Consider the following 26,407-nt stretch of genomic DNA (forward strand, 5'->3'; position numbering starts at 1 on the left):
TGGGTGATAGGCTCCAATGCTTCAGTGTAAATTGTCTCACCAAAGTCACCAACGACAAAAAGCATTATATGACCGGGGAATTTATATACTGAAAAAATCTTAAAAGCAAATATTTACCAAGATATTGAAACATTGTTTATAGTAATAAAATGTTGAATGTAAGCAATATGATCACAAGTAGAAGAATGATTAAATAAATAACAGTACTTTTATCTGTTTGAAAAGTATATAACTTATAAAATGATTGTGTGATGATGGAGCAACATGAGGAATACTTTTTGGGTTAAGTTTTTCTTTAAGGAGGAACAGAGCTATTACAATTGCACTAAGACTGCAATAATGGAAAACTATTCCTATGTGTAAAAAGTAAAAGACACACAATCCGCAAAAACTGTGGTTGGTTTTGTGTCTGAGTGTTGAAATTATGATTGATGTCGTCCCCCTTGCTTTTTCAAACCATACAGACAAACCTTATGTAAATTAAGAAGATCAGTAAACTTCCAGATTTTTGCAGCCTTTTACACATTTCACAAATGTATGAAGAGATTGGGCATCTTTAGCCTGAAGAAGATAGGTGGTAACACTTTTCATTTTCAACCATTATCTCTTACGCTGCTTCTGTTGGCAAAACTCTACAAAGCTTGGCAATATAGTCACTAAGTGAATTAAACTTAACTTTGATTTGCATAAAAAACACATTTATCATTTTCAAGTCAGTAATCAACAAACAGATGTCTGCCTGGCATATCTAATTTTTTTTTTTGCTGAGGAAGATCTGCCCTGAGCTGACCTCTGTTGCCAATCTTCCTCTTTTTGCTTGAGGACGATTCGCCCTGAGCTAACATCTGTGCCAGTCTTCCTCTATTTTGTATGTGGGTCACTGCCACAGCATGGCCACCAACAAAGTGGTGTAGGTCCATGCCCAGGAACTGAACTCAGGCCGCTAAAGCAGAGCACGCCAAAGTTAACCACTAGGCCATGGGGTTGGCCCCCTGGCATATCTAAATTTAATGTAATAGTCTATGTACATAATCTTGAGTACTAGAGATTGTCAATGCAAATAATCCATAATCAATCTAAAAATCAAAATTGGGTGAGTTTATTATGAGCCAGGTCTGAGGACTATAGCCTGGGGGGCTTCCTTCCCCAAGGAAGGAAGCACACCCTAGAAGTGGAGTGTACAGTGCAGTTATATACTGTCTTGGAACAAAGAGCATAAGTCACATATGAGAGGAATATCTTTTACTACTGTCACAAGATGCTTAGCTGACAGAGCAGGTCAGTCACAAGGTTAGCACAGCAGGTCAGTAATTAATCATCAGTTTCCAGGAAGAGATGCTTTTCCTTAAGGAAATGCTGATATGGGAGAAGCCACATCCCTATCTTTAAGGGCATCATTCTTGTCTTTGGGACACTGTAAGTGTTTAAAGTAGATGTACAATGCATGCTCAACAGGCCACGTCAGGCCTTTCTGGAAAAACAAGGTCAGGCCGAATTAGTTCTAAACCAAATGGCTTCCTCATATACTCCAATATATCTTATTGATTTTCATTTATTTATCAAGACAAAATATGGACTCCTCAGAGACAGAAGGACCCATTTATTTTGCCCTCAATGGTCACAATGAAGATGCAATATATTTATTTTTTCATGAGTTAGTATTGGAGCAAATTTAAGTCTGTAATCTATTTTGAGTTAAGTTTTTAAGAGGTGTGAGGTCAAAGTTCTCTTTTTCTTTTCTTTTTGGCTACAGATGTCTAATGGCTCCAGCACCATTTGTTGAAAGAGCTGTTCTTCCTCCATTAAATTGCTTCTGTACCTTTATCAAAGATCAGTTCAGGCCAGCCACAGTGGCATAGTGGTTAAGTTCGGTGTGCTCTGCTTTGTTGGCCCACGTTTGGTTCCCCGGCGCAGATCTACACTACTCGTCTGTCAATGGCCATGGTGTGGCAGCGGTTCACATACAAAAGAAAAGAGGAAGATGGGCAACAGATGTTAACTCAGGGTGAATCTTCTTCAGCGAAATAAATAAATAAATAAAAATCAGTATCTGACAAGTACTTGTATCTAGAATCTGTAAAGAATACTTAAAATTGACTAATAAAAATACAAACAACACAATTTTAAAATGGCCAAAGGATATGAATAGCCATTTCTCCAAAGAAGATATCCAAATGGTCCATAAGCACATGAAAAAGTGCTCAAAATCATTAGTACTTGGGGAAATGCAAATCAAAACCACAATTACATACCAATTCCCACCCATTAAGATGGCTGGAATCAAAGTCAGATAAGTGTTGGTGAGGATGTGGAGAAATTGAACCCTCATACATTGCTGGTGGGAATTTAAAATGATGCAGTTGCTATGGAAAAAATTCTAGACGTTCCTCAAAGTATGACCCAGTAATTTCAGTCCTAGGTATATACCTAAGAAAAATGAAAACATGTATACATGCAAAAACTGGTAGACAAGTGTTCATAGCAGCATTATTCATAATAGGGAAAGATGGAAACAACCCAAGTGCCCATATTATTCAGCCATAAAACGTAATAAAAGTAATGAAGTACCGATACACATGCTACATGGATGAATCTTGAAAACATTAGATTATGTGAAAGCCAGTCACAAAAGACCACATATTCTACGAGTCTGTTTATATGAAATATCCAGAACAGGCAAATTCAGACAGAAAGTAGATTAGTGGTTGCTTTGGGCTGATGGGAGGGAATGGAGAATGACCACCAATGGATACAGGATTTCTTTTTCTGGGGATGAAAATGTTTTAAATTTAGATATGGTGATAGTTACACAACCCTGTGAATATACTAAAATACCATTGAATTGTATACTTTGAATAGGTGAATTGCATGGCATGTGAATTTTATCTCAATAAAACTGTTAAAATCAGTTCAGCATACTAGTGTGGGTTTACTTCTGGATTCTCTGTTCTATTCCATTGACCTATGTGTGTATCCCTTTGTCAATACTACATTGTCTTAATTACTGTAGCAACATAGTAAGCATTGATATTGGGTAGAGTAACTTCTCCCACTTTATTCTTTGTCAAGATTATTTTAGCTATTTTAGAGCCTGTGCCTTTCCATATAAATTTTAGAAAAAGCTTATATATGTCTAAAAAATATCTTGCTGGGGCCGGCCCGGTGGCGCAAGCGGTTAAGTGCGCGCGCTCCGCTGCGGCGGCCCGGGGTTCGCTGGTTCGGATCCCGGGCGCGCACCGAAGTACTGCTTGGTAAGCCATGCTGTGGCGGCGTCCCATATAAAGTGGAGGAAGATGGGCACCGATGTTAGCCCAGGGCCGTCTTCCTCAGCAAAAAAAGAGGAGGATTGGCGGATGTTAGCTCAGGGCTGATCTCCTCACAAAAAAAAAAAAAAAAAAAAAAAAATATCTTGCTTTTATTTCCTTCTTTCTGCTTGGTTTGGGTTTATTTTTGCTCTTCTAGTTTCTTGACACAGCAACTTAGAATATTGACACAGCAACTTGAGACCTGTCCTTATTTCTAACGTAAGCATTTAGTGCTATGAATTGCCCTTTAGCACTGCTTTAAATACATCCTACATATTTTGTTAGGTTGTTGTAAAGAAAACCTACGCTCTTCCCCGTTTCTCCTTTACTACTCACACAGAATACTTCATTACACTTCTGACACCAGATGTGTGAGGGGTTTTTTTTTCCCCACACCAAGCAATTCTGCAACACCAGCTGAGTATCCTAGAACTTAACCAATTCTGACACAATCTACCTGGAGATAGCATCAGATCTCACAGGTTTAGTGTTCAGTGCCACAAGACTGCCCCCCCTTCAGATGCCAATCACAAGTCCTGGTTGTCACCTGTGCTTCTGACTGGCTGCCTATAAATCAGAGGTTCCCAAGACTCCCTCCCTTGGGTTTGATTAATCTGCTAGAGTGGCCCACAGAACTCAGGAAAACTGTTTACTTACTATTTACCAGTTTATTATAAAAGGATATGATAAAGGATATAGATGAACATCCAGATGGAAGGGATGCATAGGGCAAGGTATGTGGAAAGGGCCCACTTCCTGGTTTATAGACAGCCATCTTCTCCCTGTAACCTCACATGGTGGAAGGGGTGAGGGAGCTCTCCAAGGACTCTTTTATAAGGGCACTAATCCTATTTATGAGGGTTCCACCCTCATGACCTAATCATCTCCCAAAGGCCTCACCTCCAAATACCATCACTTTGGGGATTAGCTTCTAACATACAAATTTTGGGGGGACACATTCAGTCTATAGCACTGAGCAAATAAATTCTGTTCACCAGGAAAAAAAAAACCTCTATCTATATCTGGAAGGTAGACTCTGTGGGCCTTGGCATCTGATTGAATGGGGAGAGGGTAATGAGAGGGAGGAGTTGAGGATACCATCTAAGTTTCTAGTATGAGTGGATAGTGGTGCCAAGTGGTTAGTTGCACAACTTCATAAGTCTGGTTAAAACATGCACAGAGTTCTCTGAAATAAGGTTATGGAATGAATAGACTTAGATATAAAGATAACAAAAGCTATGAAGACAACAGCCAAAGATGAAAAGAGATCTAGGTAAAATACTGAAAAATTTGAGGGAAACTAAAAAACTTCTCAAATAATTAGAGGGCTCAAGTGTATATTACCTATAAAACTTTCTTTACAAATAAATACATATTTGAAATACCAAAATACTGAAAACGTTTAAATTTTCTTCTAATTGGAGAGAGATACAATCTTAAAACAGGAAAGACAGTATATAGAATTGTCAGTAATAACAGAAAAACATAGTGTTAATCCTGAATAATTGCTATTAATGAAAAAGAAAAACACAACACAACAAAAACCAACAGCACACATAGTTTTGTTTCCTTCATTTTATAGATGGTATGTCACAAAAGTTATGGGAGGTGCCCACGGTCATAGTCTTATGGGGAGTAAGTAGCTAAGATAGGGTTAGAATCCACTTTGTTGTTGTTTCTTCGATTCCTTGTTTGGAGTTGTTTCTTTGATTCTGTTCTGAGAACCAAGAACTACAGGACATGGTCTCCCCACAGCTGATCTCATTCATGTGATAATGGCTGGTCCCATCACAGAGAGAAGGAATGTGGCAGAAGCATGAAGGTAGCTGGGAGTTTACAGGAAAGGGGAACTGGAGTTATTCTGCGTGTGCTTTGGCACGGGAGAGTGCACAGGGAGAGTGACAGTGATCTCTTGGGCAGTGGTTGACAAGGCAGCTGTGGATTTGATAGAATGGGGAGGCATCAAGACATTCATGTACTCCTGCAAGGAAGAAACTGGCGGCCAGCCTCCAAGACTGCCCTCAATGATCCTTGCCTCCTAGTATTCATATCCTTGTGTAGTCTTCACCACATTGACTCAGTCAGAGCTGGTCTATGTGACCAATAGCATACAGTGGTGTGTGACTTCAGAGGCTTGGTCACAAAAGTCATTGCAGCTACCAGATCACTCATTTTAGAGGAAGTCAGCCACCATGTCATAAAGACACTCAATCAGCCTTATGGGGAGGCCCACACGGAAAGGAACTGGGGCCTCTTGCCCAAAGCCAGCACCAACTTGTCAGCCATGTGAATGAGACACCTGGAGGCAGATATTCTGGTTCCAGTTAAGCCTTCAGTTGATTGAAGCCCTAAATGACATCTTGACTACACTCAGCTAAGCCGTTCCCAAAAATCTTGACTCAGACACTGTGAGAGATGATAAATGTTGACTGTTGTTTAAGCCATTAAGTTTTGGGGTAATTGTTATGCAACAATAGGTAACATACAAAAATCAAAGAAATTAAAATTATGAGAGACCACATCGGAGAAAAAAAAATAAATCCAAATGACCCAACATAAAATAGGAGTATTAAAATGAAGAAACAAAAAGAGATGAAAGAGAACTACTATATAGAAGAAAAATTTTGGTCATTCTTTTAAAATAACCATGTAATATTTAAAATTAATCATTTATAAGTCATGAAGAAACCTTTAATAAATCTTCAAAGTACAAATTTTACACACAGCATTGATTCATCACACTTTACAGCATAACGAATTCCAAACAGACTGAAGTAAACGTATTTTAAATATCCCCATAAAGTTCTACAGAAAAATAAAGATGAACATTTATTATTTGGGTAGGAATTTGAGCAAAATAAAAGAGAGGATAACGAAAAAAACTGATATGCCTCAGTATATAACAGAATAATACAAAATAGCTACCTGATAGAGACTTCCCAGTTTAAGATTCTAGTCCAGACAGCTCCCCTGAAATGATAGTATTTTCAATTGTATGTTTAGCAGACATTTCAAACTATCCTATTCCAAACCAAACACCCAATCTTACCTCCACAGATGTACTCCTCCCCAGGTCTTCCTATCTCAGTTAATGTTTCTGATCTTCTAGTTTTTCAGAATTCCGTGGAGTTATCCTTGACTACTCCTCTTTCTCTCGCTAGTCCATCCAATAAATCAGCAAATCCTGTCAGCTCCAACTTTAAAATACATACAGAATCCAATCCCTACATGTCCTCCTCTGGTACCATCCTGTTTCCAGATTAGGCCTGAGGTGGGCATTCCGTGCAAGAGGCAGATGGTTGGCCCAGAGCCACAGTCAATTCTGGGAAATGTAGTCCAGAGCCCCACCAGTCAGGACAAGCAGAGAAGGCAGCCTTGTTTACCTGCCTGATCTGTTTGTTCTGTCAGACTGGCCAGCCACGAACAACCCATTCCCACTTGGGGATCGGGGGTTTCTTGCCTTCAGCCTCATTATGGCTGTGTGGTCCTGTCTAAATTTGTTCCCAGTTATGTCATCCAGCTGCCTGACAGTCACAGCCTCAGGGGACCTGGCCGACCCACCCTACAGGACAGACCAGAAGTGCTGATATTAATTCCATCCTTTATAGTTCTTTCTTGGAAACATCTGGCCCAGCACAAGCCGGGAATGGCCCAGTGACCTTCTCCTTTGGACAACCTCACACTCTACATTCTTCAGGTTCCAGCCCAGAGTCCAGGGCTCCAGTCTCTTTGTTTGGTTCTGTTTCCATGAGGCCTCCTGGCCTTTGTGACATCATGAAGCAAATGTCCTCTCTGAAGATGCTTTCTCCAAGGTTCCAACACATTGGCTCACTCACCACTCAGAAGGCAGAGGTAGCATTTCCTCCACCCACAGGTCCTGAGGTCTGGTTTGGTGGAAAGACCAACTCATCCACTCCACCAGCTCCTTGAGCAAGCCGTTTAACCTATCGCCATCTCCATTTACTTCATTTATAAAACAAGGAAAATAATACCTGTTTTATACTGATGGTATACGTGAAGCACAGAGCACAGCTTTTAATATGATTAGTTTGAGAATGTTGGAATCAGACAACTTTTCAACACCAAGGAGTCTTTCAAAGAGGTGAGAAGAAAATTTTTTTTGAAGCACAAAAGGGACAGGATCCTGAGAATAGGGTAGAGTTTAATTAGATACAGCAGGGCATTGCCCTCACACCCTTCCTTCCCTCCTTCCTCCCTCATTCAAACGTGCTCAAGCCAGGGCCAGGACCGGAGTGAGGTGACAGATACTCCTTCAGGCACAATGTTTAAGGGTGCACCAAAAAAAACCTCAGTAATCAAAAAACATAATAGTTTAATGAAATATTTTTAAAAACAAAAATTAAAGTAAAAAATCCATCATGAACAAAACATCAAAATTTTAAATAAAGATCTGGTTACTATATTAAACCAAGAAGTGACTGAGCACGGACAGTGGCAAATTCATATCACTTGATTAACTGTGACCACTCTAAAGTGACCATTTTTGTTTTTGCAACAAGTTTTCTGTGGGGAGATAATTTGAGACTACAAAGATGTACTGTTCATCATCAATCTTCACCAAAAGATTTAGGATCAATGAGATTTCTGCCTGAATCAATGACTGCTGTGATGGTTAAAGATATTTTCTAACCCTATTATTCCTTCTACATTCACTAGCTGGAATTCTACTATAAGTTCTTCACTTTCTCATTCATTCATCATTTATTTTAGCATGGACATATGAAACATTTTATTAATGAGTTATAATGTATTCCTGTCATTATTCATATTGATGCTCAAATTGTCCCAATTTTGGCCCACAGAAGCCCCCTTGGAGCTGAATCCTGAAGAATACACTTCCAAGAGCTTTGACAAACATATTATATCCATGTAATCACCACCCCAGTCAATATATACAGGGTTTCCATCATCCCCAAAAGTTCTCTCCTATTCCTTTGCAGACTTTTCCCCCACCCCTAGCCCAAAGCAACCACTGACCTACTTTCTGTCACTATAGTTTTGCCTGTCCTAGAATTTCACTTAAAATAGATGGATGTTGGGGCTGGCCCTGTGGTGTAGTGGTTAAGTTCAGCCTGTTCTGCTTCAGCAGCCCAGGTTCATGGGTTCAGATTCTGGGCCCGGACCTACACTACTCATCATCAGCCATGCTGTGGCAGTGACCCACATACAAAATAGAGGAAGACTGTCACAGATGTTAGCTCAGGGCTAATCTTCCTCAAGCAAAAAAAAAATAAAAAGAGGAAGATTGGCAGCAGATGTCAGTTCAGGGCAAATCTTCCTCAGCAAAAAAAAAAAAAAAAAAAAGATGGATGTGCAGCTTAGCTTTCAGCCAAAAACTCAAGGAAACTTCTATGCATATTTCTGGAGCTCTTTCTCTGAGTATCTCCCTCACTCCTCTTCCCTCCTCTTCCATACTCTGCCTTGCAAATTGCAGTCACTTCAGTTTCCCCGAGCTCTGTTATTTGTCTCAACTTAGAAAATCTGTTATGCTCTGCTTGGGTTCCTCCTCCCTGCATTGAGGTCTGGAATATGCCTTCAGAGAGAAAGCCACTGCAATTATAGGAGCTCATTTATTTCCTCCTCTCTCAGTGATCAGAGTCCTGCACCACCAGTTGTCCACTGTCGGAAATGACTTGTTTCCTACGTATGACCTAGTTTCTATTTGTTTATAGAGTGGGAAAACAAGTTTAGTACTATTACACCATCATAGTTGGAGGCAGGGAATCCTCCGTGACATTTTTTGAGCATTTCTCTACTTTTTAGCACAAGAAGATGCTCCATACTCATCTTGTACTTTTCCTGCCCCAGTCCTGGAATCACATTTCTCCAGGAAGCTTTGGTTCCTTTCATTAGAGAATGGTATTTAGAAACCGAGGTGGGCCGGCCCTGTGGCTTAGCGGTTAAGTGCGTGCACTTCGCTGCTGGCGGCCCGGGTTCGGATCCCGGGCGCACACCGACGCACCGCTTGTCTGGCCATGCTGAGGCCGCGTCCCACATACAGCAACTAGAAGGATGTGCAGCTATGACATACAACTATCTACTGGGGCTTTGGGGGAAAAAAATAAATAAATAAAATTAAAAAAAAAAAAAAAAGAAACCGAGGTCTGCACGCTAAGTATGCTCATTGCTACTGGGGCATCATTGCTTCCAGGACCATTCACCAAACAGAAGTAGAAAATACACAAACACACAAATATTTTTTTAAGTAATAAGACTATAGAATTAATTTAAATAAATACTTTTATTTTAGGAATCTTTGATTTACAAAACAAATTGCAAAGATACTGCAAATAGTCCTGCACCCGGTTTCCCCTATCTTTAACACATTAGTATAGTATTTTTGCTAAAATTAATGAACCAACATTGATACATTATTATTAACTAAAGTCCATACTTTATTTTTTCTTAGTTTTTATCTAATGTCCTTTTGTATTCCAGGATACTACATTATTTTTAGTAGTCATGTCCCCTTAGGCTTCTCTTGGTTGTGATGATTTCTCAGACTTTCCTTGTTTTTAATGACCTTCCCAGTTTAGAGGAGTTCTGGTCAGATATTTTGTAGAATGTCCCTGAATTGGCATTTGTTTGATGTTTTGTCATCAGACTGGGGTTACGTGTTTTTGAGAGGAAGACCATAAAGTGCCATTTTCATCACAGCTTATCAAAAGTACATGCTATCAGCATGACATCACTATGCCTGTTACCTGGGTGAGGTACACACATTTTTAATCCTGAGTTCCCACCAATCCAACACCACAGGGTTCTTCCTTACCTTGCAACATCCTTTATTTATACCTCTCTTCACCCACAGTAAAACACTGGCTCCCAAGAAACCAATACAGTATATCTATTCATTTGCTCAATCCTACAATGCATACAAAATAGTTTCCAAATCACTATCCCAAAGCTATTATGAAAAAAATCTAAGTTGAGTTCAGAAATTACTTGCATCTGTTTTGTTTTATCTTTTGTCTTTATATATTAGGAACATTAGCTCCTTATCTGAAATATATAAAGTCATAAATATCTTCTATCTATTTGTCACTTGTCTTTTGCCTTTGCTTTTGATGTATTTTGCCTTACAAAAGTGCTTTAACTTTATGTTCTCAATGGTAGCCATCTTTTCTTTTTTCTTTCTTTTTTTTGTGACGATTAGCCCTGAGCTAACATCCATTGCCAATCCTCCTCTTTTTGCTGAGGAAGACTGGCCCTGGGCTAACGTCCATGCCCATCTTCCTCTACTTTACATGGGACACCGCCACAGCATGGCTTGACAAGCAGTGTGTCAGTGCGTGCCCAGGATCTGAACCCGCAAACCCAAGGCCACCTGCAGGGGAGCGCACGCACTTAACTGCTGCGCCACCAGATGGGCCCCAGTGATCTTTTCTTAAGTCTGGATTTTTGAGTCATAATTAGAAAGTCTTTCCACACATCCAGGCTATATGGAATTCACCTCTGTACACATCTGGTACTTGTATAGTTTAATTTAGACCTCTGATCAATTTGGGTTTTATTCCTGCATGATGTAAGGTATGAATCCAATTTTATCTTTCTCCAAATGACTATCCAGTTATTTCCCAAGATTATTTATTAAAAAGTCCATTTTTACTCCAATGATTTGCCACCTTTATTATACACTAAATTTCCCTCTGTATTTGATAATATTTCTGGATTTTCTACTCTCTTCTACTGGTCTGACGATTCATGAGCCAATACCACACAGTTATAATAACAAGCTTTTTAGAATGCTTTAATATCTGATTGGGTTAGCACACCTCACAGCTTTCCTTTCTCAGAGTATTGCTAGCTATTCTCGGATGTTTATTTTTTCATTTCAACTTTAATATCAACTTGTCTATTTCCAAGGGGGAAAATAGTATTGGCACTTTTATCGGGCTTAAATTAAATTTCTAAAGTAACTTAAAGGAACTGACATCCTTGAGACGTGCAACGACATGGACACGAGCAAATCTCAGATAAGATGTTTCCAGAAGGCACACACAAGGGTACATATTCCAAAGGAAACAAGGTCAAATCAAGAGACCAGAGCTCTGGACTCGGGGCCTGGCTCAAGGACCACCTGTACCACCTGGGACCTTCTCTTCATTCAGAGACCAGGTACAACAGGGCCTGACCAGGATATGGGGCATCGGACCCCCGACATACCGGACCACGGGGTCAAGTCCAGGGCTTCCCACACTTTCACTGCCAAAGTTGAACCACCTGTGGCAGCAGGTGACTTGGCCGAGAGAGGTCACCCCATAACAGAAGGTTCGGATCCCAGGCGCGCACCGACGCACCGCTTGTCAAGCCATGCTGTGGCGGCATCCCATATAAAGAGGAAGATGTGCATGGATGTTAGCCCATGGCCAGTCCTCCTCAGCAAAAAGAGGAGGATTGGCATCGGATGTTAGCTCAGGGCTGATCTTCCTCACAAAAAGAAAAAAAAAGAAAAGAAAACTCCTTGACATCTCATTTAAAACATTTTTGCTGATTTTACATTCTCTTTCAGAATCTACATTTCAGCTTAGAAATAAGGCTTAAAATTAGTTACCAGGGGCTGGCCCGTGGCGTAGCCTTTAAGTGCACGCGCTCCGCTTCTGGCGGCCTGGGGTTCGGATCCCGGGCACGCAGGGATGCACCGCTTGTCAGGCCATGCTGAGGCCGCGTCCCATATAAAGTAGAGGAAGATGGGCATGGATGTTAGCCCAGGGCCAGTCTCCCTCAGCAAAAAGAGGAGGACTGGCAGATGTTAGCTCAGGGCCCATCTTCTTCACACACACACAAAACAATGTTACCAGATAAACTCTTGGGCTTTTTCCTCCCTTTAAACCTTCTGGTAAAACGGCTGCTCCACGAAAATGGTGATTTAATAGGTGAGAAAAGTTTTCACACAGACACAGTTCTACACAGTCACACACAAGCGTGTATCCAGCGCTGAAGAGTTCCAGTCACACACTCAACGACCAGGTCAGAACCCAACACGACACACAGTCACAAGAACCACCGCACACCCGGTCGCTCACATTCACCTGCAATCAGACGGAGACAATGACGCGCAGACCGCACCGCCGACGCCATAGACCTTCACACACCGACCATGGGACTCGAAAACGCTCTGTCGTGTCCCCCACGGCCCGGCACACACGAACATTCGGGCCCCGCGCACCCTAAAACATCGCGAGAGCCTGCCTTGAGGCTTGACTTTGGTCTTCACAACTAGAAACTACGTTTCCCAGCAGACACTGCGGCGCTGGCCCAATCGCGACGCAGCATCAGCGGGGCTTTGTGCGTCTGCGCCATCTTCCGGCTCCCGAGTCCGCCGGTGCCGAGGGGGAAGTGCACCCCGGACTGCGGGGTTCGCGGCCGCAGTGGCACCTGGATCCGAGGAAGAGGCAGGTGAGGGACTCCGGAGCGTGCCAGGCGCTCCGGGGTCCGTGCGGGAGCGGGCGCCGCGGCCGGGCGGGACTCGGGCCTGGGAAGAATCGGAACGTCTCGCCCCAGCGTCGGTCTGCGGCTTTCCCGGCTCTGGACTACATTTCCCATCGGCCCCCGCGGCGCCCGCCCCGCTAGCGCCCCCTTTCTGCGTCTAGCCTCATACCGCGGGTCCATTGACCCCTTAGCTGGGTGTGGAGGGGTCCCGACACCCTGGAGATGCTTGTGGATGTTTTACATTCATTTTTACTCTTTTTTTTTTTTTTCCAATCTGGGACGAAGTCTTGTTTCATGAGATTCTCAGAGTTGCAAGACTCCAAAAGATTTGGGACCACTAGTTTAGAAGCGAAGACTTGGGAACATTTCAGATAATCTTGTTCAAAATCTGTGTCCAACAACGGGGAAATGGTTGAGTAAATCACGGGCCACTTATGCAATAAAATATTATACAGCTAATACAGATGCTAAAACAGTGGTCATAATAAGGAAAAATGCCTATTACATGATATTAAGGGACATTCATAATTATCTCATTTACACATTATTTAGAATTCAATATTTGTAAAATGCCAGGCACTGCCCTAAGTTCCTTTATAAAATGCTACTCGTGTAATGAACTCAGGAACTGGTTAAATGTCATCACTCTTAATACTCAGATATTTTCTATTCCAGTTTTGTTTTTGGTCTTTGGGTTGTTTGTTTTGTTTTGTTTTTGTTTTTAGTTCATGTGTTAGTAGGTGGGTGGGTCTGAATTCTTTTGCTGAAAGTTCTCATGTTGTACAAAGGGTCCAGTTGTGAATATCTTTCATTGTCAGTTAATGTCGTCCCACAACATTCTGGATAGTTGCTTGGCGTCCGTCATACGGCTGTGCCAAAAAAGATTCAACCATTTGCCTACTTGTGGACTGTTAGATACTTACTTTTGGTTCTGTGTTTCAGGAAATATTGTGCATTCAGCTTTGCTACTGTTATGTCTCGGTACAGACGCATATTTATGTGATGGTAATGGAGCACTGGGCCTGCTCCATCTAATTTTCCCATTGCAACCACACTCCATTTGTTGACTCAAGGCAAGGTCCACAAAATGGTGTCCAACAGGCCTTAGGTAGGGCTGCGGGGTTCTTTGTGAATTTGGAAGTTGGGTAAAGAGCCAGGGAGACTTCTGAGGGTGTTACATTGTGGGCGTGAGAGAGTTAAATGGTCTGGTTCTGGGAAGGCTTCATTGTGGGCTGGGCTGAGACAGATCAGGCAGGCTTGGCTGCTTGGCCTGAGGACAGCCTTCCTTGTCCTTGAGACACAATGTGATCTCAATCACTGGCCCAGGTCTGAGCATCCCTACCTCAGATTTGCATCAGTAACAAGATGGAATTCTCTGGGTATTTAGGGGAAATGGGAGAGAAAGGGCCACTGGTCCCCTGTCTCCTTGCAGTAGGTAAAGCTGGGTTTCCTGGAATTGGGTGAGGGCCACAGTTTGTCCCAACTCCCTCTAGTTTTTGTGAGGGTGGGAGTAAAGGGTTGACTTGTAACCATGGCATTCTGGGAGCTGTGAGGCAAGCCTGGCCTCTCATGTTTGCTCTTTCCTCCCCCAGCTCTGCCATCTCAGGACTCTGCCCTTCCCCAAGAGAGGAACCAGGAGGAGGAGGACCCGTCAGCCCATGGGATTCTAAAAGTCATGTCCCTTGTGAGTTTTAAAATCATGTAAATATTTGCTTTCCTAATCCTGAAGCTTCTCACCTGGGTTCCATCCAAGAATCTGGTTCTCAGAGGTTCTCATTTTAGGGAATAAAAAAACCAGGCAGGGGACAGCCCCGTGGCTTAGCGGTTGGGTGCGCGCACTCCGCTACTGGCGGCCAGGGTTCGGGTCCTGGGCGCGCACTGACGCACCGCTTGTCTGGCCATGCTGAGGCGGCGTCCCACATACAGCAACTGGAAGGATGTGCAGCTACGGCATGCAGCTGTCTACTGGGGCTTTGGGGAAAAAAAGGAGGAAGATTGGCAATAGATGTTGGCTCAGGGCCGGTCTTCCTCAGCAAAAAAAAAGAGGAGGATTAGCATGGATGTTAGCTCAGGGCTGATCTTCCTCACACACACACAAAAAAAACCAGGCAGCTAGTACCTTTTCCCATCGCCCCCTCCACTCTGACCAGCGCCCACGGATTTATTCTGTATAGCATTTCACATCTTCTGATGGCATGGTATTCTGCCAGGAGGCCAGATGGAGCAGAAATCATTTCTTTGTATAACTTGAGAGCATCCCTCAGAGGAACCGAGGTCTGATGAAAAGGAGATGAATACTTATGAGACACATCCCATAGAAAAGCAGGGGAACTAGTCTCCTTTGGTCTCGATTTCATTGTGGGGCGCAGTCTCCTGCTTTGGGAGGTATTGATGGTTGGGGGTGTAATTGAGGCTTAGCTGGGAATCCATGAGAGATTAGATGCCAGGATTAAGGTCCAGTTTGCAGTTGAACAACATTTGAATCTGGGTCATTCTTTTTTTTTTTTTTTTTTGTGAGGAAGATCAGCTGTGAGCTAACATCCATGCAATCCTCCTCTTTTTTTTTTTTTGTGAGGAAGATCAGCCCTGAGCTAACATCCATGCCAATCCTCCTCTTTTTTTTTTTTTTTGTGAGGAAGACCGGCTCTGAGCTAACATCTATTGCCAATCCTCCTCCTTTTTTTCCCCAAAGCCCCAGTAGATAGTTGTATGTCATAGCTGCACATCCTTCTAGTTGCTGTATGTGGGACGCCCCCTCAGCGTGGCCGGGGAAGCGGTGCATCAGTGCGCGCCCAGGATCCGAACCCAGGCCGCCAGTAGCGGAGCGCGTGCACTTAACCGCTAAGCCATGGGGCCGGCCCCCAATCCTCCTCTTTTTGCTGAGGAAGACTGGCCCTAAGCTAACATCTATTGCCAATCCTCCTCGTTTTTTTCCCCTTTTTCTCCCCAAAGCCCCAGTAGATAGTTGTATGTCATAGTTGCACATCCTTCTAGTTGCTGTATGTGGGACGTGGCCTCAGCATGGCCGGACAAGCGGTGCGTCGGTGCGTGCCTGGGATCCGAACCCCTGCCACCAGTAGCGGAGCGCACGCACTTAACTGCTAAGCCATGGGGCCGGCCCCAGAATCTGGGTCATTCTCATCAGCCTCTTCAGCTTAAGAGCGAGAGAAGTGCAGAGCTTCAGATTTTGAGACGGTCAGCAAGATGGATAAATTGTTCAGAATCTGGAGAGTCAGAGCTCGGAAGAGCCAGCAGAGATCTGATCCAGCCTCTGCATCCAAAATAAGAGACTAGTTGAGTCATGTTTTTCACTAGATAGAAAATTGTACAGCTGACAAAAGTAATCTAAATTCAAGATTTTTCTCATAAGGAAAAATGCTTGTGATATGTACTGAGATAATGATGAATCTATGTTTTCAAGCAGTTCTCAACTTACATGAAAATCCTATTTTCTAAGATAGAAATATTTCTTTAATAAAATATTTGGGGCTAAGTCGATCAAAAATTGTTGGCCTGGCTTTTTTTTTTTTTTTTTTGGTTATTCCATGAAAGCAGAAATTGTAGGTCTCACATTGAGAATTGATGATATGCCAAGGACAGAGTAGGCAATGTGCTTTATTACACTGTTTGTCACAATCGGGAAAACTCCATTTAGCTGGATTTTAATTTTCATCCCAGACCTGGGTACAAGAGCTTTGGTTTGGAGTAAAAAGGAAAGTTTAAGGACATTTGAATATTCTGTTTTACTCAAGCCCATTTTGTCCTGTCACCTGCTCACATTGGAGGCCTCCAGCCCCAGCCTTCCTTTTCACCAGAACACCCCCTTCCTGCAAAGACCCCCTCCATCTCTTCTCGTCCCACCGAGAAACATTTTCTTGAAATAGGCATATAACGTACCTGCCTGTTGTTCCAGGGGTCAGACTTGTTCAGGGATGTGGCTGTAGTCTTCTCCCAAGAAGAATGGGACTGGCTGGCGCCTGCTCAGAGGGATTTGTACAGAGACGTGATGTTGGAGACCTATAGCAACCTGGTCTCACTGGGTAAGGTGACCTGGCCCATTAGTTTGGACATTACCCTCTGGCACATCTATTCCTTCCTTGCCAAGTTAGGGGTGCCTTTTGAGTAGTGAAAGGGCAGTTCCATGGGCCAAAGCAACATCTTCCCTGACCCTGAGGTGACTGTCACCTCTTTTCCTGGCTCTTCTTGCAACTGCCCCTCCTGCTCGATGACCAGGCCCTGGATTGGACTTCTGGGGCCCCACACATAACCAGGTGGCATGTTTTTTCTCACATCCAGGTCTTGCCATTTCCAAACCTGATGTGATCTCCTTCCTGGAGCAAGGCAAAGAGCCCTGGATGGTGGAGAAAGCAGCGAGAGGAGGCCTGTGCCCAGGTGAGTGAGGCCTGTGTGGGAAGAGAGAAGCCATCGCAGATAACCATCCAGGTGGTTGGCGAGGAAGCAGCCCCCTTGAGTTAGAAAATTTTCCTTCCAAGTTGTCGAATTCAGAGGTCAGGTCGCAGTTATCATCTTAGCTTGTCAGCAGCATTTGACAAAAGTGGTTGCCTCTTCCTTCCTGAAACGTTTCTGTGTATTTGGGTCATCAGTGCCTCTTATTCTGGCCTACCTCATGAACCATCCTCAGCCTCCTTTGGTGGATCTTCTCACCTTCTCTAAATGTTGGAGCACCCCAGGGCTCAGACTTGGGCCTCTTATTTTCTGTTTATTTCTATTCCCCAGGACCTCCATTACCATGCTGTATATACCATTCACACCTGTGCTGTCTCCTATGGAGCCACTGGCCCCATGTGGCCATTGACATTTAAATTAATTACAATCAAATACATTTTAAAATTCAGTACCTCAGTTGCACTTGTCACATTTCAAATGTTCAGTAGCCACTTTGTGGTTAGTGGCTAATGTATCGAGCAATGCAGATAACAGAACATTTCCATCACTGCGGAAAGTTCTACCTTCACCTTCAGCTTCTCCCTGAAACTCCAGACACCTGTAACCAACCCCTTCTCATCATGTCCACTTGGATGTTCACCAGGCAGTTTGCACTTAACAAATCCAAAAAGGAGTCTTTGATCCTCCCTAACAAATCTACTCTTCCCCTTTCTTCTGCACTTTAGTAATGCGGGACTCTGTTCTTCTACTTACTCAAGTCAAAAACTCTTGAAGCATCCTTGACTTTTCTCTCCCATACACTTATTCAGTCTGTCAGCAAATCCTGTTAGCTCTACCTCGAAATATATCCAGAATTTAACTACTTCTCACCAACACCACTGCTATCATCCACATCCACACCACTGTCATCTTTGGCTTGGACTATTGCAGTAGCCTCCTCCTCGTCCCTCTGCTTCCACTCTTGTCCACTACAGTGTATTATCCACACAGCAGCCAGAGTGACCTTCTCAAAACTTCAGTGAGGTTGTGTTACATCTCTGCTCAAAACCTGCCAAAGACTTCCCATCTCACTCAAGAGAAAGTTCAAAATTGATAGCCTGGCCTAGAAAGCTCTATGTCTGTGCTGTCCAATATAGTAGGCACCAGCCACATGTGCTATTTAAATTTTAATTCTAAATAAAACTAAGTAAAATGTAAAATTCCATTCCACAGTCGCCCTGGCCACATTTCAGATGCTCAGTAGCCATGTGTGGCTGGTGGCTACCATATTGGATAGTGCAGAATAGCATGTCAGTATCACAGAAAGTTCTGTTGGACTGTGTTATCTGCTTCCCCGCTTCCCCTCTGATTTCATCTCCTGCCACTCTCTCTGTTGCTCATCCAGTTACAGCCACATAAGCCTCTTTGCTGTTCCTTTAACATAGGGGTTGGCCAGTGTTTCCTTAAAGGGCCAGACAGTAGGTATTTTAGGCTCTGTAGGCTACCTGGTCTCTATCACAACTACTCAGCTCTGCCGTGGTAGCACTACAGCAGACGATACAAGTTTACCCACCCTGGCTTTGACACAGGAAGCATGCTCCTGTCTCAGGTCTTCTTCCCTTGCTGTCCCCTCTGCCTAGGGTGCTCCTGCCCTGGATTGGGGATTTCTCAACCTCAGCAGTGTTGACATTTTGGGCGGGATAATTCTTTGTCGTGGGGGGCGGTCCTGTGCATTGCAGGATGTTTAGCAACCTCCCTGGCCTCTACTCGCTAGAGGCCAGTAGACCCCTCCCCTCATTGGTGACAACCAAAAATGTGTCCAGACATTGCCAAATGGCCCCTGAGGGGCAGAATCTTCCCTGACTGAGAACCAAAGTTACAATGTGATGTGAGACAAAAAACATATCGATAAACGGTTTCCACCAAGTACGATGTCCTGTAAGAGAATTTCAGATGGGGAGCTCAGAACTAAGTGTTACAGATGTGGTAGATTCACCCACACTGAAGTGGTCGTTGGCCCCGGGCAATGAGTGAGGTCAGGTGTGGAGTGAGCATCCGGGGGGGAAGGCGTGTGCTGCCGTGTAACCTAACATACGGTTCCGGGGATTAGGATGTGGGCAGTTCTGGGGGGCCGCTATTCTCCCCACCACACCTATAATGTCAGAGAGTAGATTTTTGCTTTTGTTTTGTCATTTCAGTTTTGACAGAACATATTTGTTTGTTTGAGGTGCTCAATTTTTTTACTCCTTAGATGTGTGGGTTTGTGTCACAATTAAAGAGGACTTCCCCCTCTGAGGTTATAAAATGAGTCTCCTAGGGTTTTTTCTAGTTTATTTATGATGTTATTTATGATCCATATGGAATTTATCCTAGTCTAAGATGTGATTTCACATTACTTTCCAGATTGTTATGCAGTTATTCAAACAGCATTTATTAACTATTTTATCTTTTCACCACTATCTGTAGAGCCACCTTTATCATCTGCTATAGTACCTCTGTATTTGGATCTGTTTTTGGACTTTTTGTTCTATCCCATTAATCTCTCTGTCTAACCATGTGTCAATCCCATACTGTTTTAATTATTGAAGATTTAAATATGTTTTAAATATCTGGTAGAATTAGTCCCTCTTCATTCTTATGTTCAGAATTTTCTTGGCTAGTCTCATTTATTTTTCCACCTGAACTTTAGAATCAGAATGTCTGGTTTCAAAAAAAAATCATATAATTTTTCTTACTGAGATCATGGTAAATTTATGGATTAATTTGGGAGAAAACTGGTTTCTTTATTATGTGGAGTCTTCTCTATTAAAGAACATAATACACTTTTCCCTTCATTGATGTCCATCCCTGATGAAGGTTTTAACATTTTCTTTATATAAATGTTGTACATTTCTTACTACATTTATTCTTAGTATTTTATATTTATTGCTGCTATTGGAAATGGCATAATCCATAATATGGACTAATATAATATGGTATTCATCCAAGTATACTCCAACTTGTTATTTTTTATGTATGACAAAAGCCATTTATATCTTCAGATTAAGTTTTTAGCTACCCCAACTTACTGAATTTTCTCACTGTTTATGACAGTTTTTCATGTAATTCTCTTGAGCACTCCAAGTATTCAATTATATCATCTGCAAATAGTGAAAATGTTTCTGTATTTTTATACCTCTTAGGTTTTTTTCTCTTGTCTGATTATGATGCTGATTATGTAGCACTCCCAGAACAACGTTAATGGGGGTAGTTTACATATTAATCTTGTTCTTGACCTGTAGGAATATTTTTAGTGTCTTCTCATTAAGCATAATATCAGGTTTAGGAATGAGATAGGGATGTTTTATTAGGTTAAAAAAGCATCCACCAGGGCCGGCCTGGTGCTGTAGCGATTAAGTTCACGCACTCTGCTTTGGCGGCCCAGGGTTCACATGTTTGGATCTCGGCATGGACCTATACACCCGCTCATCAAGCCATGCTGTGGTGGCGTCCCACATACAAAATAGAGGAAGATTGACACAGATGTTAGCTCAGGGAAAATCTTCTTCACCAAAGGAAAAAAAAGAAAAAGCATCCACCTTTTCATATTTTATTAAGTTTTTTTTTCTTTCAGTCTATAAACTCTGGATTATATGAGTAATTTCCTAATACTGAACTCCTAATACTGAATACTGACTCTATTTATTTATTTATTTATTTATTTTTGTGAGGAAGATGGGCCCTGAGCTAACATCCGTGCCAATCCTTCTCCTCTCACTGAGGAAGACTGGCTGTGAGCTAACATCCATTGCCAATCCTCCTCCCTTTTTTTTTTTTCCCCAAAGCCCCAGTGGACAGCTGCATGCCGTAGTTGCACATCCTTCTAGTTGCTGCATGTGGGACGCGGCCTCAGCATGGCTGGAGAAGCGGTGCATCAGCACACGCCCGGGATCCGAACCCGGGCCGCCAGTAGCGGAGTGCGTGCACTCAACCGCTAAGCCATGGGGCCGGCCCTGAATACTGACACTAAACATTCAAGTGTTGCATTTCTTGAGCCAGTTGTAGTAATTTATATTATTTCTGGAAAATGTTCTTTTTTAATTTTTTTTTAAGTTATGGTAAAATATATATAACAAAATTCACCTTTCTAAAGTGTATAGTTCATTGGCATTTATTACACTTACAGGGTTGCACAACTGTCACCCTTATCTAGTTTCAGAATATTTTTATCAACTTGTGATATTGTGATTTATAACAAGAAATATATATTTGGTCTTCATCCCTGTTTTCTGGCACACAGCTCTTAAAAACCCCTGGAATCTCTGAAGTCCTAAGTGTCTCCTTATATACTAATGAGATGACTAGTGGCTGGGGTCTTCTTGATAGCTTCAAGATGTGGGCTGGTTGAGAGGGGAACCAATTATATGATTGGAGCGTTGGATCTTTGAGCCCCTACCCCAAAACCTCCAGGGAGGGGAGAGGGGCTGGAGGTCGAGTTAATCACTAATGGCCAATGATTTACTCAATCATGCCTACATTATGAAACTTCCATAAAAATCCCTAAAGTATGGGGTTTGGAGAGCCTCCAGGTTGGTGAACACATGGAGGGGCTGGGAGGTTGGTGCCCAGACCACATGGAAGCTTGACATCCTTTCCCCATATCTTGCCCTGTACATCTCTTCCATCTGGCTGTTCCTGAGTTAGATCCTTTGTAATTAACTGGTAATCTAGTAAGTACACTTTTTTCTTGAATTCTGTGAGCCATTCTAGCAAATGATTGAACCCCAGGAGGGGGTCATGGGAACCTCCAATTTATGGGGCAGGTAGGCCTTGTGGGACTGAGCCCTTAATCTGTGCGATCTGACACTATCTGCAGAAAGATAGTGTCAGAATTGACTTAAATTTGTAGGTCGCCCAGTCAGTATCTGCCAGAGAGTTGGAGAATTGCTTGGTGTGAGGGAAAAACCCACACATATTTGGTGACCAGAAGGGTCAGAAGTAAAGAATGGAGAGTAGAGTGGTGTTCAGAAGTGTGTTTTTCCTAGACATACCCCAATAGGAAACCCTATACCCATTAAGCCGTCATTCCTTATTTCCCCCTACCCCCAGTTCTTGGCAACCACTAATCTGCTTTCTGTCTCTATGGATTTGCTTATTGTGGATATTTCACATAAACAGAATCATATAATATGTGGTCTTCTGTGTCTGGCTTCTTTCACTTAGCATGATGTCCTTTTTTTTTTTTTGTGAGAGAGATCAGCCCTGAGCTAACATCCGTGCTAATCCTCCTCTTTTTGCTGAGGAAGACCGGCTCTGAGCTAACATCTATTGCCCATCCTCCTCCTGTTTTTCTTCCCCAAAGCCCCACTAGACAGTTGTATGTCATAGTTGCACATCCTTCTAGTTGCTGTATGTGGGACGCGGCCTCAGCATGGCCAGAGAAGCGGTGCATCGGTGTGCGCCTGGGATCCGAGCCCGGGCCACCAGTAGCGGAGCGCGCGCACTTAACCGCTAAGCCACCAGGCCGGCCCAGCATGATGTCCTTAAGGTTCATCCATATTGTAGTATGTGACAGGATTTCCTTCCATTTTCAGGCTGTATGTATATGCCATGATTTTTTTATCCATTCATCTGTTGATGGACATTTGGGTTGCTTCCACCTCTTGGCTATTGTGAATAATGTTGCAGTGAACATGGGTGTGCAGATATCTCTGTCAGATTATGCTTTCAATTCTTTTGGATATATACCCAGAAGTAGAATTTCTGGATCATATGGTAATTCTATTTTTAATTTTTTTAGGAGCCACCATACTGTTTTCCGTAGCAACTGCACCATTTTACATTCCCACCAACAGTGCACAAGGGTTCCAATTTCTCCACATCCTTGTTAACACTTGTTATTTTCTGTTTTTTTTTTTTTTTCCCCATAGTGGCCATCATAATAGCTGTGAGGCAATATCTCTTAGTTTTGATTCGCATTTCTCTAATGATCAGTGACGTTGAGCATCTCTTCATATGCTTGTTGTCCATTTGTATATCTTCTTTAAAGAAATGTCTATTCAAGTCCCGTGCTCATTTTTTATTTGGGTTATTTTTTGTTGTTGTTGACTTTTAGGAGTTCTTTATATATTCTGGATATTAACCCCTTACCAGATATATGATTTGCAAATATCTTCTCCCATTCTGTAGGTTGCCTTTTCACTCTATCATTTCCTTTGATGCACAGAAGTTTTTAAGTTTGATGTAGTCCCATTTGTCCTATTTTTGCTTTTGGTGCCATATCCAAGAAATCATTGCCAAATGCTATGTCATGAAGGTTTCCCCTGTTTTCTTCTAGGAGCGTTATAGTTTTAGGTCTTACGTTCAGGTCTTTAATCCATTTTGAGTTAACTTTTGTATATGGTATAAGGTAAGGGTCCTGCTTCATTCTTTTGCATGTGGATATCCAATTTCCTCAGCACCATTTGTTGAAGAGACTGTTCTATCCTCATTGTGTGGTCTTGGCACCCTTGTCGAAGATCATTTGACCATATGCATAAGGGTTTATTTCCTGGTTCTTTATTCTGTTCCATTGGTCTATATGTCTGCCTATATGCCAGTACCACACTCTTTTGATTACTGTAGCTTTGTAATATGTTTTGCTATCAGGAAATGTGAGACCTCCAACTTTGTTCTTCCTTTTCAAGATTGTTTTGGCCATTTGAGATCCCTTGAGGTTCCATATGAGGAAACCAAACATTTTAATGCTAAAACTATACATAAGATTTTTAGACATTATTTCATTGGTTGTCCAAAAACAGTGACTACTAATGCTATATAATTAACTTTTAAAATACTCTGTCAGGTCCTGTCAGGAAAATGTGGAAATAATACAGATGACCTCACTATTTTTGTTGCTGTTTTGCAACTTTACAGAGAGTTGAACAGAAGCCAGAAGATAGAAAATTGTGACTGTCAGTACTATCTTAATTTAGATGAGTGGAGAAGTGCTCATGGAATAAACAATACTATACTCTGACTGCCATAAATCAACAAAACTCAGCTGTGCCAAGTGTCTGTGATAGAAAAAGTGGCAGTTTGGAGTGAGGAGTGCTTTTAATGGCATGTCCTTAGAGGCAGCTGAGGTTTTTTTCACTTTGCCAAAAAGACCAAGTAATGTGTGATTACTTTAATTCCTAAAACCAGACTTCCATTTGAGCATAGTTACGTGTTCCCAACCTAATTTTCTTCTGTCCACTAGGCTGGCTTTAATATTCCATGGTCCACTGCAATCTTTTGGTTGTCCTTTACAGGATGGCAGCCAGATGTTGCTAACCATTGAGTAGATCGACCAGTTCATAGGTGGCCATCACGATGGCTGTTTGGAATCTGTCTCACCAGAGTTGTTAGACCATAATAAAGAGACCCATAACCTTCCTCTTGAACAACCAAACATGGCGTCTGAAAAAATATCTGTACTTTGTGCCCTCTTCACATAGTCTTGTTGTTACAACTTCATGTGGATACACTGTGGTTGTGGCACAAGTTTATGAGGTGACAGCAGCATCGTGCCCACAAAATCTGACACTTCTTTCACAGACTCCGCATCATCTTCCATTGTTGAAGTAATCTTTCATTCCAGTAGTTTCTGCTTAATACTTTCACAAATAACCAAATGAATAACAGTCCCTGATATGCCACATGAAGCATATGAAGCAGACATGCTCCTATAAAGTCCTCTTGGGCCATCTGTCTAATACACTTTATGAACACACTCAAAAGCACCCAATTGCTTTTCTCCATGGTTCCCTGCATCAAGCTGTAACCAATTCTTTATTAGCCAAATAGGATTGGTTGCCGTGATTGCAGTAAAACAGGCCACTGCAGCCAAAACCATGTATGGGGCAGAATCAGGATCAAATACACCATTCAATTTTTCCTTGCAGTTTGAATAAGCAGCAAAGAATGTTATTCTGGAAGAGGCCACCCCCATTAAATTGGGGCCTAATCCTCTTAAACAAAGAACAAGGCTCTTCTTTTTCCTAGGTCACCTTTAGGCAGTGGAAAAGTCCAGGAGAGACTGGTCCAGTTGACAGTAGCTCTAGCCATGATGTTCAGCTAAACCTCAGAGATAGACAGCATCACAGCAGAAGACCACAGCTACATGTGGCATATCACATGTCCATAACTTCCAGTGGGCATGTGAGAATAGCCCCCTGTACCACCACATCCCCCGGCAAGCAGATGCACCATTGTGTTCCTCTGACCAGACGAGGATCCAGCCACCTCTCTCTATCATTTTTTTTTTTGTAAATAACTTTTGGTTTTTTTTGAGGAAGATTGGCCCTGAGCTAACATCTGTTGTCAATCTTTCTCTTTTTTCTTTTTTCTCCCCAAAGCCCCAGTACATAGTTGTGTATTATAGTTGTAGAGTTGTAGCTCTTCTATGTGGGACGCTGCCTCAGCATGGCTTGATGAGCTGTGAGTAGGTCCGCGCCCAGGATCCAAACTGGTGAACCCCGGGCTGCCGAAGCAGAATGCGTAAACTTAACTGCTGTCCCACCGGGCCGGCCCCTCCTTCATTTTTTAAAATCCACATTATGGGCCGGCCCCGTGGCTTAGCGGTTAAGTGCGCGCGCTCTGCTGCTGGCAGCCAGGGTTTGGATCCCGGGCGCGCACCAACGCACCGCTTGTCCGCCCATGCTGAGGCCGTGTCCCACATACAGCAACTAGAAGGATGTGCAGCTATGACATACAACTATCTACTGGGGCTTTGGGGGAAAAATAAATAAATAAACAAAATTAAAATCCACTTTATTGAGGTATAATCTATACTCAAGAAAATGTATGCGTGTTAAGTATAATATTTTGATGAGTATTAACAAATGTATACACCTGCATAACCACCACTACAGACAAGATAAAGAACATTTTCATCACCCTGAAAAGTTCTCTTGTGCTCCTTCCCACACAGTTGCTCATAGCTCAGCTCCAGGTAACCAACGATTTGCTTTCTGTCACTCTAGATTACATTTGTCTTTTCTAGGGTTTCATAGAAACATTCATTTTGTAAAAACGTGGTTCAGAGATGATTCTGATCCACACTAACATTTTAGAACTACTCTTATAGTCTCTCTCTCTGATTACTTCATCTCAATTTATGGTATTTCCTCTTTCTCTGTTCTACTTGTCCATTTCCTAATTGCTTAGCCACATTCAAGAGCTTATAGGTATTATCTTGAGTCTAGACTTTCTAGTTTTTACTATAGAAGTTCCTTTTTCTGCAAAAAGAAAAAACAAACACA

The 26,407-nt window shown here is 42.4% G+C and overlaps 1 protein-coding gene and 1 pseudogene across 3 annotated transcripts in view; one reads left to right on the forward strand and one right to left on the reverse strand.

Moving 5' to 3' along the window:
- Positions 1-12,640: 12,640 nt before the first annotated feature.
- The window catches only part of LOC131397475 (zinc finger protein 582), a 157,692-nt gene continuing 143,925 nt past the window's right edge, over positions 12,641-26,407 (forward strand). Inside the window, exons 1-4 of one of the 3 annotated variants that reach the window (XM_058530401.1) lie at positions 12,641-12,725; positions 14,351-14,442; positions 16,672-16,798; positions 17,055-17,150. In XM_058530401.1, the coding sequence (XP_058386384.1) occupies positions 14,434-14,442; positions 16,672-16,798; positions 17,055-17,150 (232 nt within the window). In that variant the 5' untranslated portion in view covers positions 12,641-12,725; positions 14,351-14,433. The remainder of the gene's footprint in view (positions 12,726-14,350; positions 14,443-16,671; positions 16,799-17,054; positions 17,151-26,407) is intronic. The other 2 variants (XM_058530399.1, XM_058530406.1) reach the window with 2 other exon arrangements.
- Positions 24,316-26,003, reverse strand: LOC131397939 (solute carrier family 25 member 36-like; annotated as a pseudogene).

The sequence above is a fragment of the Diceros bicornis genome, chromosome 34, assembly GCF_020826845.1.
Source record: "Diceros bicornis minor isolate mBicDic1 chromosome 34, mDicBic1.mat.cur, whole genome shotgun sequence".
In the NCBI taxonomy this organism is placed as follows: domain Eukaryota; kingdom Metazoa; phylum Chordata; class Mammalia; order Perissodactyla; family Rhinocerotidae; genus Diceros; species Diceros bicornis.